Below are 12,652 nucleotides of genomic sequence, written 5' to 3'. Positions count from 1 at the left end.
GGGAATTAAGCTAGATGACCTCTGAAATCCCTTTCAGTTCTAGAGCTATAAGTTTATAATTAATGCTGGAAAGAACCTTCAGCTGAAACCATTTGGAAGAAGATGTGGAAAAAAAAAGTGTTCACTTCTTGTCACTACTTTATTTCAATAAGAATGTGAAGAACATGAAAATGATTAAAATTCTTAACAGCTGCTTGTTTGATACCTTTACTCCAGAGAATATGTGTGGCTGATGGTGGTAGCACTTCTCAAGGGAAAGGGAAAGAATGCAGGGTCAGGGAACATTGTGGAGAAGTGAAATCCCCAGATAGAATATCAATGCCATGGTAGATGTGCTCTCAGCTAGTTCAGTGATTGACCCCCAAGATAGAGGCACAAAGCCTGACTGCTCTATTCCTCGGGGCTCCTCAGAGGCACATTTACAGAACCAAGTAAGGAAGGGGATAGTTCCATGTTATCATAGATAGTTACCATTCGGATTCCATTGGTCTTCTCCTCCCAACACGAACAAGAAGTTTTCCACTTCTACCACACAGTGATGGGCACTGTTATAGGGCATAACTGTGGAGAAAAAAAAGATGAAAAAATAAACCACCACCAAGATGTATATCATTTTCCATCTTAGAATTTGATAGCTTGGCACACCCGTTATTTGCCTTAATCAAGGCATGCAAAATCTGAAACTACAAACAGCGGAAGGAAGCAGGAGGCAGTAAAGCAGGGTATGTGCCAATCCCAAGTTATGTACACAGGGGATCAGTGGTGTGTTGACAGCAGTTTCAGATCCAGCCCCTTTTGATGAATTTTACATAATGTTATTCCACAAACTGCTGCAGAACCGCCAGCTTCTGCTTCTATACTTTCTCAACTCCTTTTAGTCACTTGTTCACTTAATTCGTACCCTATCTACCTAATACATAGGTGGCATTTTTTTTTTTTGTGGGGAGGGAGAGAAGGATGACAGGTATGTCACAGTGACCAGAAAGGGGCAGCATTTCCTGGGAAATATTGTGTTATTGTAACCTTGAATATACATTGAAAACTGTTAAGATACTCATCCTAGCCTGCTTTTTGCTGGCATGCTTTCCATAAGCAGACTCAGGGTGCTTGGTAGCTTTCTATTCCACAGCAATGAACAAGCTGCATTTCCATACAGTTTGAAGTTTTTAAATTAAGGTCCTGCTGATTTAATGCCTTCTCCAAATGTATACGCTTAATTTCCTGTACAATGCCATTAGCAGCACAATCACACATTTTCTATCTATCTACTTAGGAACTCTTCTGTGACAAAGATCAAAACTGTGGCAGCAAAGTCAAAGAGATACACTGTTTTCTCCTTTTTAAAAAAAAATTCTGATGGTGATAGTGGGAGGGAAGAAAGGGCTCTTTAGATACTGCAGAAAACCTAGCTCCTCCAAATTCATTTTCATGTGCTTTTCCTATGCAGGGATACAATACACAGACTTGCCCCTGTCGTGATGTGTATGGTTACTCTGTTATTCTGTTACCATCATATCGTATAGTCGATGCATACTTGCCCAGCATTAGTTATCATGCTCTATGCAGAGGCTTTGGCCCAGTGACACCAGTAGAAAAATGATGTCCTTGTTCAGCTCATCATATGGGCACCTTAAATCTAGGTGAGGACAAATGGGGAGGTGATGTGGATGTACAGGCAGGGAACTTATTGTTTGTCACGGATCAACAGAGCACTTAGGAAACCAGTGCAGTGGGAAATCAATATGACTCAGGGCCAGCTCTTACTTTGTGCTCTTTTGCCAATGCCAAAGAGAGAGAGAGAGAGAGAGAGAGAGAGAGAGAGAGAGAGAGAGAGAGAGAGAGAAGGGAAAAAGGTAATTTCTCAAACTTGGATTATTTTAGGTGATAGATCTCTCATCTCATTTTGTTTTATTATATTTTATTTTTTCCCAAAATGCAATTATGCAGGATAACAAATGAAAATAAAAACAAGAAGAGAGGTGTTCATTTTGCTATTAAAATTGTAGCATCTAAGGATCGAGCGGGTCCATGTGTTTCGTTAAGCTTCTTGCCATAGGATTTGTGACTCCTTGTCCCCTGGCAACATTGAACAAGCAAGGAGTGTTTTTAGTTAACTGAAATTTTCAGTTTGTGATCTGGAAGAAGCCAGCCCAGGAGAAGCAATTGGTAAAGTACATTTGATTTTGTGAAAATGTACTGATAAGGAATGCAGATAATGATGAATTATGGTGCCATCTATTTAGTGTAAAGCCATGCAATAGACATCAGGGATCACATTGGTGATCCTTTGAATACTTAGTTTATCTATTTATAAAATGGCCACAACCTCTCTGATAATGCTTTGCTGATGTTTGTGTGAGGCATGAAAAGGTTTTCCACAAAGTTCATTATGGGAAAAATATAGAAAATGTTATTATCAGAGCACAGAAAAAATGCATGAACATAGAACATTGATGTAACTTTGAGGGTGATCTGAATTTAAAAATCCATAGACTTAGGGTTGGAAGAAACTTCAGAGGTCATTACTATGATCTCCCCCATTTTTCATGAGGAAACTGAAGCCTGGAGAAGGGAAGTGATTTGCTCAAGATCACAGTAGTAGATGTGTCAGAGGCAGCATTTGAACCCAAGTCCTCTGGCTACTGAGGCAACTAGGTGGTATAGTGGATAGAGTACTAGGGCTGAGTTCAAATTCGACCTCAGACAATTTCTAGCTGTGAGGACGTCACATAACTCTATTTGTCTCAGTTTCCTCATCTGTAAAATGGACTGGTGAAGAAATGGGCAATCAACTCCATTATCTTGGAAATCCCCAAATGGGGTCTTGAAAAATCAGACACAGCTAAACAACAACAACAACTTCTAACTACAGAATCAAAGCTCTTTGCACTAACACTTGGGCTTGAATCTCGATTTCAATGTTTTGTTACCTTGGGTAAATTGCTTTGCTTGCTTTTCCTTCTCTATAAAATGTGATAAAAATATCTTCCTTTTCTACTACATAAGGGCCTTTTTTGTGATTTCATTGGGTGAAGAGAACTCTCAGGCTTCCTTAGGGTAGATCAAGGATCATTTTAGGCCTTCTTAGAGAATTGTCTATGGCATGAAAAGGTTAAGTGATTTACCTAGTGTCAGAAAGTCAGTTTATATTACAGATAGGACTTGTTTCCAGGACTTCTTGATTCCAAGAAAGGCCCTCTAGCCACTGAACCACTTTGCTTCCCTTCTTGGGAACCATGAAAAGAGAACAGCTGTGAAAGTGTTTTAGAAATTGTACACAAGTGTAAAGGATCAGATCTTTATTTGATCATAGAGGTGCTAAAGACCTTTTGAGTCTTTTAATATTAGCTCAACATTGGTCAATTCATAATTCTTAGCCCTAGAAATGAATAGATAGTGAATCAGGACATGAATGTCTCATTCATGTTTTAATTGTGCAGTAGACTATCCTTTTCCCTATTCTTTTCATTAAATTTGGGGAGCATCCTAGAAAAATAGAAGGTGCTCTCAAGGATCACTCTGAAGAAATGGAGCACATTCCCATAATCAGATTTTAAGAAAATCTTCCACAAATTAGGAAATGGACCATCAGCTGTCACCACCTCATTTTATGCCCATTACTTCATGTATATTACTTAAAACTTCTATCAGCTAAATACAGGAAATCCTCTATGAAAGAAAAAAATCATTTTGCCCTTCTTTTAACCTCAGGGCAAGTTTATCAAAAAGTACTGAGCCCTATAAAACTATAACCACTCTTTTTCTATAGCTTGTGGTTTTAATTTTTTCCTTTCTGAGCAAACATAGTTTTACTGAGGTGAAAAATAAATAAATAATTTTTATTTTCATTCAAATGTACCTATTGTTAAATTTCATGAAAAAACTAAGACCAATTACAAACCCTTCATAGTAAGGGAAAGGGGAGTAAGCCTCAAGGTTACCTACTGTCATCTTCATATGTAGTCAAATTAATATTATTATTTTAAAATCATGAAAGTTACATTGTCGAATGAGAATATTTGAATCTTATTTCTGTATCTTTATGATGACTTGGAAGATCTTGAAAATCATTTGAAAAAGGGGAAAAATTCTCAAATTTGTTTAAAAATTATTTTATTTGGATTCCATTTTTTAGCCTTATGAAAGTAAATTATGTTATTTCTGATTCAAACCTATAGGAAAATGTTTCAAATATGTTGGCTGGCCCTCAAGATTAGCACTCTGATTAATCTAGCCCTGGTTTCTATGTTTATTGATAGCTCTTAAAATGACACTGATATACCCGTGGTCCTCTGCAGATTTCAGCAAAGGTGAACACCTGTCTCACCCTTTTGAGAAAGGTATTTGAGGAGAAGTTTGTACTCCACGCTCAAATACAGCCCAGTGTGAGTTTTTAGCGTGTCAGTCAGTGAGTTAGAGGGAAAGGGTAAAGAGAAGCTAATCAGGATGAAATGAGATTAAAGGCTGTCTAATTTTACAGCAACTGTGATCCATCAGCCACTGGGAAAGTGACAGTGGAAATGAATGATGGAGACAGACAGGTGGGGCTGTACATTTCACTGATTTATCCTCAAATGCACTGGGCCTTATTTTATTGAGTGAACATGACCGCATTTATCACGACTGTCATCTAAACCTACTTCCCTCCATTTAAAAAGGTCACTTTACTAGGAGGGAGTAGGAGAGAGGCACTTTCAAAACAGATTTAAAATCTAATAACACATGTTTATAAGGCCCTGTGAACGAATTCTCAACTTTATTAAACAAAACTCATTGACTTAAAAAGAAGAGGGAAAAGCCATTAACCCCCAAAAGAGGAAGGGTTTTGGTCATCTGAGTGAACACATTCATTTAATTCTAAAATTCAACATGATCCGTACCTAATGTCTCTGTTGGTACAAGCACTAGGAATTCTCATCATAATCTTTAAAAAATAGGTAAAACCTCTCTACGAAATGTTTTAATTAAAAAAAACTGAATAGTAAGCAATACTGTTAAACACACACACACATACAAACACACACACATGCACACACACTCACACACACACAACAGGGGAGGATATTAATTCACAGTATTTACCCCGCAGAATAACATTAATCATCACCCACTCAAGGGGCGTTAGCAATTGTTACAAGAGGTAGCTCTGTCACAATTAACTTCTCGAGTTGTTAATTGCTTTTCTATAGCTTTGAAGCTGCAAAAATTGTCCTGGTTTATCTTCTGCTTCTTCCTGGATTATATGCAGCATAACCCACAGAGATGTGGACAGGACAAGAAGGGTTTGGAGTCAAAAAAATCTGTCTCTATTTATAACTGTGTGACTTCTGGCCAGTCAACCAACACCTAGTTAGTGACTCAGTTTTTTCACGATCATATGTTGAAGGTACACCTTGGAGCTTACTTTGGAGTCTGGAACACATGAGTTCAAATCTTGCCCTGTGACTCTGGGCAATTCACTTGACCTCTGTTGACTACTCTGTAAAGAGAATATTCCCATCTATTTCCCAAGGTTGATGTGAAGATTAAATGAAATAATATTTGTGAAGTACTTTGTAAAACTCAAAGGAATATATAAATACTATTATTATTATTATGTATCATGAATTCAATAGATTATTAGAGTATGTAAATGTACTCTTAAAAAAAGTAGCTCTTCATAGCATTTTGTTTTTAAAGAGAATCTTTTGACTCAGGAATTTGTGTGGTCTTATAGTTTTTGTAATAGGATTGACCAAGTTTCTTGCTCTTCAATTTAGTGAGTTTACAAAGAGCAGAGCCATTTTTGGTTGGTTCAGTTCCCTACAAAGGGTGTAGGCATGCCCTCTGGTCCTGGTTAGCCCATGCATGGTATCTCACTAAAGGCAATGCCTGAATCTCATTATGGGTTGACTTCAGTTGGGTTTGACTCAATCCTTGTGCTGAGCCTAGGAAAGAGAGCTAACAAATCTCTGGAGAGAATATGAAAAAGTTGAGCTCAGATCAAAAAGCAATTATCACACAAATGGCCTCTGTCCACCCACCCAAGCACCACTAATAACTGCCCTGGGACAGGGGCATGCACTCTTACCCACATGCTTCCTGTAGACATCTCCCCTAAAGAAATCCTTTCATTTACTGTATATTTATGCTATATATAACAGGTATTTTCATATTTTCTCTGCTCCTTCCCCACTCCTCTTCCATTAGCATGAGTTCCTTGAACACAAGGACTGATTTTTTTTCCTTTTCTTTGACACTGTCAATATTTATCACACCATAAGTGTTGTTAGGGGTAATTAAGTAATTCAGCAGATGGAATGCTAGGCCTGGAGTCAAGAAGACTTGAATTCAAATCCTGCTTCAGAAACTTACTAGCTGTGTGACCCTTAGCAAGTCAATCAACTTCTTTTTGCCTTAATCCATTGAAGAAGGAAATGGCAAAGCACTCCAGTATCTTTCCCAAGAAACCCCATAAATGCTATTGGTGTCCTAGAATCCATAAGGTCACAAAGAGTTGGGCATGACTGAATGACTGAACAACAACAATAAATTACTATTAATTGATTGGCTGATTGATAGTTAAGAGAACCCTTGGACCCTGGGTTCCTGTCCTTAGTCCTGGAGAGGCAGCAGAATCACCTCAAAAGGTTGAGACTACAGCTATGGAGAGAGGGATGCATATAGTCAAATTCTAGTGATTACTGAATCCTAGGCTTTTTTTTTTAGTTTTTTTTTGCAAGGCAATGGGGTTAAGTGGCTTGCCCAAGGCCACACAGCTAGCTAATTATTAAATGTCTGAGGTTCGGATTTGAACTCAGGTACTCCTGACTCCAGGGCCAGTGCTCTATTTACTGCGCCACCTAGCTGCCCCAATCCTATGCTTTTGAAGCAATATTGAAAGTCTGTAAAGCTTTAATGTTATGAAAGAATGCAAAGTTACCTAGACTCATTACTACCTTAGTCATTATTCCAGACTCTGGAACTGGAGGCACAGCAAGTGAATGAACCACAATAAGAAAAAACAGAACTTGTCCTTTGTAATTACTGTGAATTATTTGGACAATTCAGGTCTGATGGGAAGGGAGTTGCTTTTCAAGCAATTCTAAGTCCATATTATTTTGGATGGAGTTCATGCTTTTTAGCTATATTAAGTTGGGGGCTTTCATGAGTCCTCTGGATGAAAGTGAGACTCATCAGTTTGTCAACATGAAGATAGTTTCCCTTCCAAAGGGAATCCAGAACCCTGGGGTGGTATTGTAAGCCTAAAGACTTATAGAAGAACCTATGGCAGATCTCAGGAGAAGAAAACACTCATTTATGTGTTGCTGATAGTTTTTGTGTTATTTGTGTTATTTTTAATTTTTTGTGGGTTGAAGTCATGGCTGTCCTGAACTTCATATGAATTGTTATCTTGAGAACTTGAATTGATGTCCAAGATCCTTTTACTCACTTCTCTAGAGATCCAAGACACAATCTCTAACTTAAAATTACTTAGAGGAGTTTTAGGGAGGGACAAAAAAAGCAAAAAAGATTGTCTGGGAATAGTTCATAATATATTTACTCTATTTAAATCAAAGGAGACTTGAGGTCATATCCATTAGAAAAACTGAGGTACAGAATAAATAGACATTCAATTCAATGGAATGGGTGAGACAGTAACAAAGTTCTAGTAACCTAATTAGACTATCACCTCTAATTCTGTAAAGCACAGTCATATAATTTTTAGTTGGCAGCTAGATGGCAGAGTGGATAGAGCACTGGTCTTGGAGTCAGGAAGATGGAGTTCAAATTCAGCCTCAGACACTTGCCGCTTAATAGCTGTGTGACCTTGGGCAAGTCACCTAGCCCTGATTGCCTTGCTGCCAGGGTCATCTCCTGTCATCCTAATTTATATCTGTCATTGGATCCAGATGGCTCTGGAGGAGAAAGTAAGGCTGGTAAGTTAATATAGTACCTCCAAATCAAATCCAATTCATATGCTTGTCATGGCATCACCTCCCTGATGTCACAATCTTCTTTGAGAATGATGGACCAAACAACAACAACAAAGGACCTTGGAGGTCATTGAATTCAATCCCACACTCAAACCTGAAAGCAGTGCCCCTAATAAGTGATCACTCAGCTCCTGCTTGAAGTCTTTTATTGGTAGTTTCATTGGTCCTGTAACAGCTCATTCTAGCTTTATCCTCTTCAGGCTATATATATATACATACATACATATATATATATATATATATATATATATATATATATATATATATATATATATACTGGTGTGCTTAGCATATGACTCAGATTATGCTATACCTGGCTTATTTTATTCATGTCTATGATCTCTAGTTCCTTTTACCATCCTTAATATTATATAATGGTGGGCCTCCTCTTGCCTTCTAAGATATGGCACCCAGAACTGAATAAATATTCTAGTTTTGATATGATCAGAGCAAAGAGTGCAATGTAGCAATCACCTGTCTCTTTCTTGAAGCAGCCTAAAATCATCCTGGTCATCATGGTTACCTTTATTACTATTGAATCACATTGAGTATTGGTAATCCACTAAAATCTCCAGATTTTTTTTGCATTTAGTCATATGTTCTCCATTTTATATTTATGTAGTTGAATTTTTGAAGCCATGTGGAACTTTATGTTTATCCCAATTAAATATAATCATATTAGACTTAGTCTATCATCCTAACTTGTAAAGAAGTTTTTAAATCTTGATTTTGCTAGCCAATTTGTGGGCAATCTCTTATTTTCAAATGATATGGAAACTTAATAGACATGTCTTTTGTGCCATTGTCCAAGTCATGACTGACATGGATTCTGTTACTGATTACTCTTTGGGTTGATCATTTGACCTATTATAAATCTGTTTGACTATAATATTATCTAATTTAACTTCTCCAACTTGTCCACATCTCATGCATTGCCAAAAAATGATGTATTCTTTATCTAAAGCATTCTCTTGATCAACTGACCTTGTCACCTTGTGAAAAGAGGAAGTGAAATGAATTGTTAAAATCTGTTCTTGATGAAACCATGTTGACTGCTGATGATAACCACTTCCTTCTCTAAATGTTCACCAGCCATCCATTTAATAATATATTATATAAAACATTGTAAGTTATTGGAGTAAAGCTCACTGGCAAACAGTTTGCAAATTCCACTATTTTTGCTTTTATATTTAGCAATAAGAACAGCATTTGACTTTCTGAGTTCTGTGGATACTCTTTTTTTGAACAATTTTTCAAAGATTATTCATTCCTAGAAACTCAGTAATCACATCCTTAAGGAATTTTTTCTCTTGCAGTATAATCCAAACACTGATTCTCTTTGAAGGAATCTAAGTTTTACCTCTTGCCATCTTTTCATTTTATTTCATTTCAAAGTTCCCTGCTGACCCTCATTCAAATTGAAAAGAATCCAGAGGAAGATTTTTCATTTAGCAACATTTTTCTCAATTTCACAGGGTTTATAATCTAACTCCTAACATAAATAAACCAAAAAGAAAAAACAAGATGAGAAAACAATATCCTTTGTTCAGATGTATTTTAACCCTTTCCTATGAGACCACAAAGAGACAATTTAAAAACCAGTTTTCTGGTTAATTCAATCAATATTTTTAAAAAATTGTGATGAAAAATATAGGCCCTGTTGATTTTTTTTGGCCTATTTATACTGTCTTGTAGACAAAAGTAACTTGTCAATTGCCAGCATTCCCCTTCACTTTGCATGACATTGGCCCAGCTCAGTCTTATCCTAGACAGTTGTCACTGAAGAAAACTTACATAATTAAATATAGAGCACTTGACATGAGAAAGAAGCTGATATGTCTTGTGGCTGAGACTATGACAGAATCAAGGGAGCAGTTACTCTTCACTATTCAACCCAATGACTACTAGAAGATTTTAGCTATTTTATTCCTCAATAATGAACATTGTTACAGAATGCAGATTGCTAAGTAAGATGTTGGTATGATCTGTGAATGATTTTTAAAATTATGATCAATAAGTGAGAGATGGGAAAGCAAGTGATGTGCAAAATGACCTCTGGAAGAGCCCTTCTACTTCCAGTCTTCTGTGGTATACACAGACCTCCAAACCATTAACTCTGAGCATGAGATAAGACATTTCAGACAAGTTTTAGCTTCTCTTGGAACCCTGCTTTATGATTTTTCCTGAATTTCCCTAAAATGCAGTGTTCACTATATACTTGAAAATACTTGCTGATTTATAGTTTAATCCCTAGGCAATTTTCTTCAATACAGGTTGACATCCATGCAGATGTATGACGATACCCTAAAATGGGGTTTCAAGTAGCTCATTAAATTAGTAGCTCATTTCTCATTATAAATATAATAGATCATAATTTTATATTCATTTTATTAGAAAATTTTCATTTTATGGTTTTTTTTCGTAGATTATAATTCAGTCACTACAATCTCAACTCTTTAAGGGGCATTTAACTTTCATCTTGCAGTGATGAGAATTCCCTAGTGGTATTAGTTAGCACTTTAAAAATCAAATTATTTTCACTTCTGGAAACTAAGGAATCCTTGGGAAGGAGAAGTGGAAATCAATATAAAATTAATCTTCCTATTCATAAAATTGTGTTGATTTCTTCCAAGTATTTTAATAGATGTGTTGATGAAAGTGATGATATATCTTTATCTATACATATAAATTAATATATAGCTATATTTGTATATCTGCATATACATATCTAAATTTCCATATATATAAATATAGGTATACACATATACGGATATAAATATGCATATATATTATACATACACATATATGGATATCTTCATGTACACACACACACACACACACACACACACACACACACACACAGATATTATAGCTACAATTATAAAATCTTCCCTGATCCTCTATACCCTTAGCTGGAAGTGATCTCCTTCCAAATTTAGTGTTGTTGTTTGTACTCTAATTTATCATATTCTAATTTAGATGTATTAGGAGAATGTGATTACATTTCTTAACTAGAGATACAGAGGGGGCAAGGCCTATCTTTGCAAGATCTCTCACATATTCCCATTTCTCTTTTATGATGCTTCCACCACCTTGATCCATGATCTTATCACTCCATACATTGACTGTTGTTATAGCCTCCTATTTGGTTTGCCTCCCTCAAGTCTCTATTCACTTTAGTCCATCTTTCACTCAGCTATCAAAGTAATTATCAAAAAACATAGGTCTGACCAAGTCACTTCCCTGTTCAATAAACTCTGGTGACTTCCTTTTACCTCGAGGATCAAATATAATATCCTCTGTTTAAAGCTGAAAGCCATTCATAACCTGTTCCCATATTCCCTACTGTCTTTTCAGTCTTCTTAAACCTTACAATCCCCCACACTCTCTTTGATCCAGCAACACTAAACTTTTTGCTGTTCCTTGCGAAAATCTTGAACAAGATACTCCATCTCTTAATTCTTGTCATTTTAACTGTCTATCCCTTTTGCATAGAATGATCTTCCTCTTCATCTCTGATTCTTGGTTTCCTCAAGTCCCAGCTAAAATCTCACTAACTACAGAAAATCTTTTCTAATCCATCTTAATTCTAGTTGTCTTTCCTTTGTTTATTATTTTTTATTTATTCTGCATATAGTTTATTTGTACAAAGTATTTGCTATTTGTTTACTCCATTAGATTGTAAACTCCCTGAGGGCAGAAACTGTCTTTTGCCTTTTTTTTGTATTACAGCAATAAGCACAGAGCCTTATATATAGTAGATGCTTAATAAATATTTACTGATTGCCTGAGTTACCTGAAACAAAGGTGAAATTTCTTGATTGGTAATAGTAGATTCCCCCCAACCCTAGTCCCACATAGGGTCTGAGTAGAGGGGCCCCTTCCCTACTTGGGAACCTATTTCCCTGAAGTCTACTTATGCTCTTGCCCAAATTGTTGAAACAACAATGCAGCAAGAGATAGAGTTGTTTAGTGGAATTAATGTTGCACCTGGAGTCAAAGAGGACCTCAGATAATAATAAACTGGCCCTGCCCTTACTCTCTAGGCATCCTTAGACAAATCAGTTAATTTCTCTGGGTCTGTTTTAGAAAATGCAAAGAGGGAATAGAATTAGTCACTGGAGTTTATGGAATGGGGGGGGGGGCTGACATGAACAGAACTGTAATTTAGATAAATCACTTTGGCAACTGAGTGGTAGATCTCACCACAATCTCATATTTTGCTGCCTATACCCATTCGTATTAGTTTTATCTTTGGTGAAATTAGAAAAAAAGACATAATCTACCTTCCATGAAACATCCCTTTGATTGTGGAATATCATTATTGTTACCCTATAGACTTCCCATCCCAAGACTAAATAATACAAATTCCCTTAACTTTTCCTCATAGGTCTTATTTGTCATACTTTTAATAATCTTAGTTGTTCCAACCCACTGAATTCCTTAAAATGCTTTATTTTAGTTTAAAAATTGTTCATTTGAGAAGTAGAATGAAAAGTAATTCTTTGAGTTCAATAAGAAATGAATGACCAGGATGATTTTACCATGTGCTAACATTCAAAAAGCAGCAAATTTTAAAGAGTTAATTGATTCAAATCTCTGAGACTATATATTACAGCATATCTGAATTAGTAGAAGTTTTCAAATCAGGAAGCTCTCTACATATGAAATCACAA

General features: G+C 36.3%; 1 protein-coding gene across 1 annotated transcript in view; it reads right to left on the bottom strand.

The window, feature by feature from the left end:
- The window catches only part of KLHL14 (kelch like family member 14), a 126,737-nt gene that overhangs the window by 29,985 nt on the left and 84,100 nt on the right, over positions 1 to 12,652 (bottom strand). The window contains exon 3 of the mRNA XM_074200155.1: positions 472 to 561. Coding sequence (XP_074056256.1) covers positions 472 to 561 — 90 coding nt within the window. The remainder of the gene's footprint in view (positions 1 to 471; positions 562 to 12,652) is intronic.

Source organism: Macrotis lagotis, chromosome X (genome assembly GCF_037893015.1).
Source record: "Macrotis lagotis isolate mMagLag1 chromosome X, bilby.v1.9.chrom.fasta, whole genome shotgun sequence".
Classification (NCBI taxonomy): domain Eukaryota; kingdom Metazoa; phylum Chordata; class Mammalia; order Peramelemorphia; family Peramelidae; genus Macrotis; species Macrotis lagotis.
Note: the sequence above shows the minus strand (reverse complement) of the source record. Positions and strands in the feature narration are given on the sequence as shown.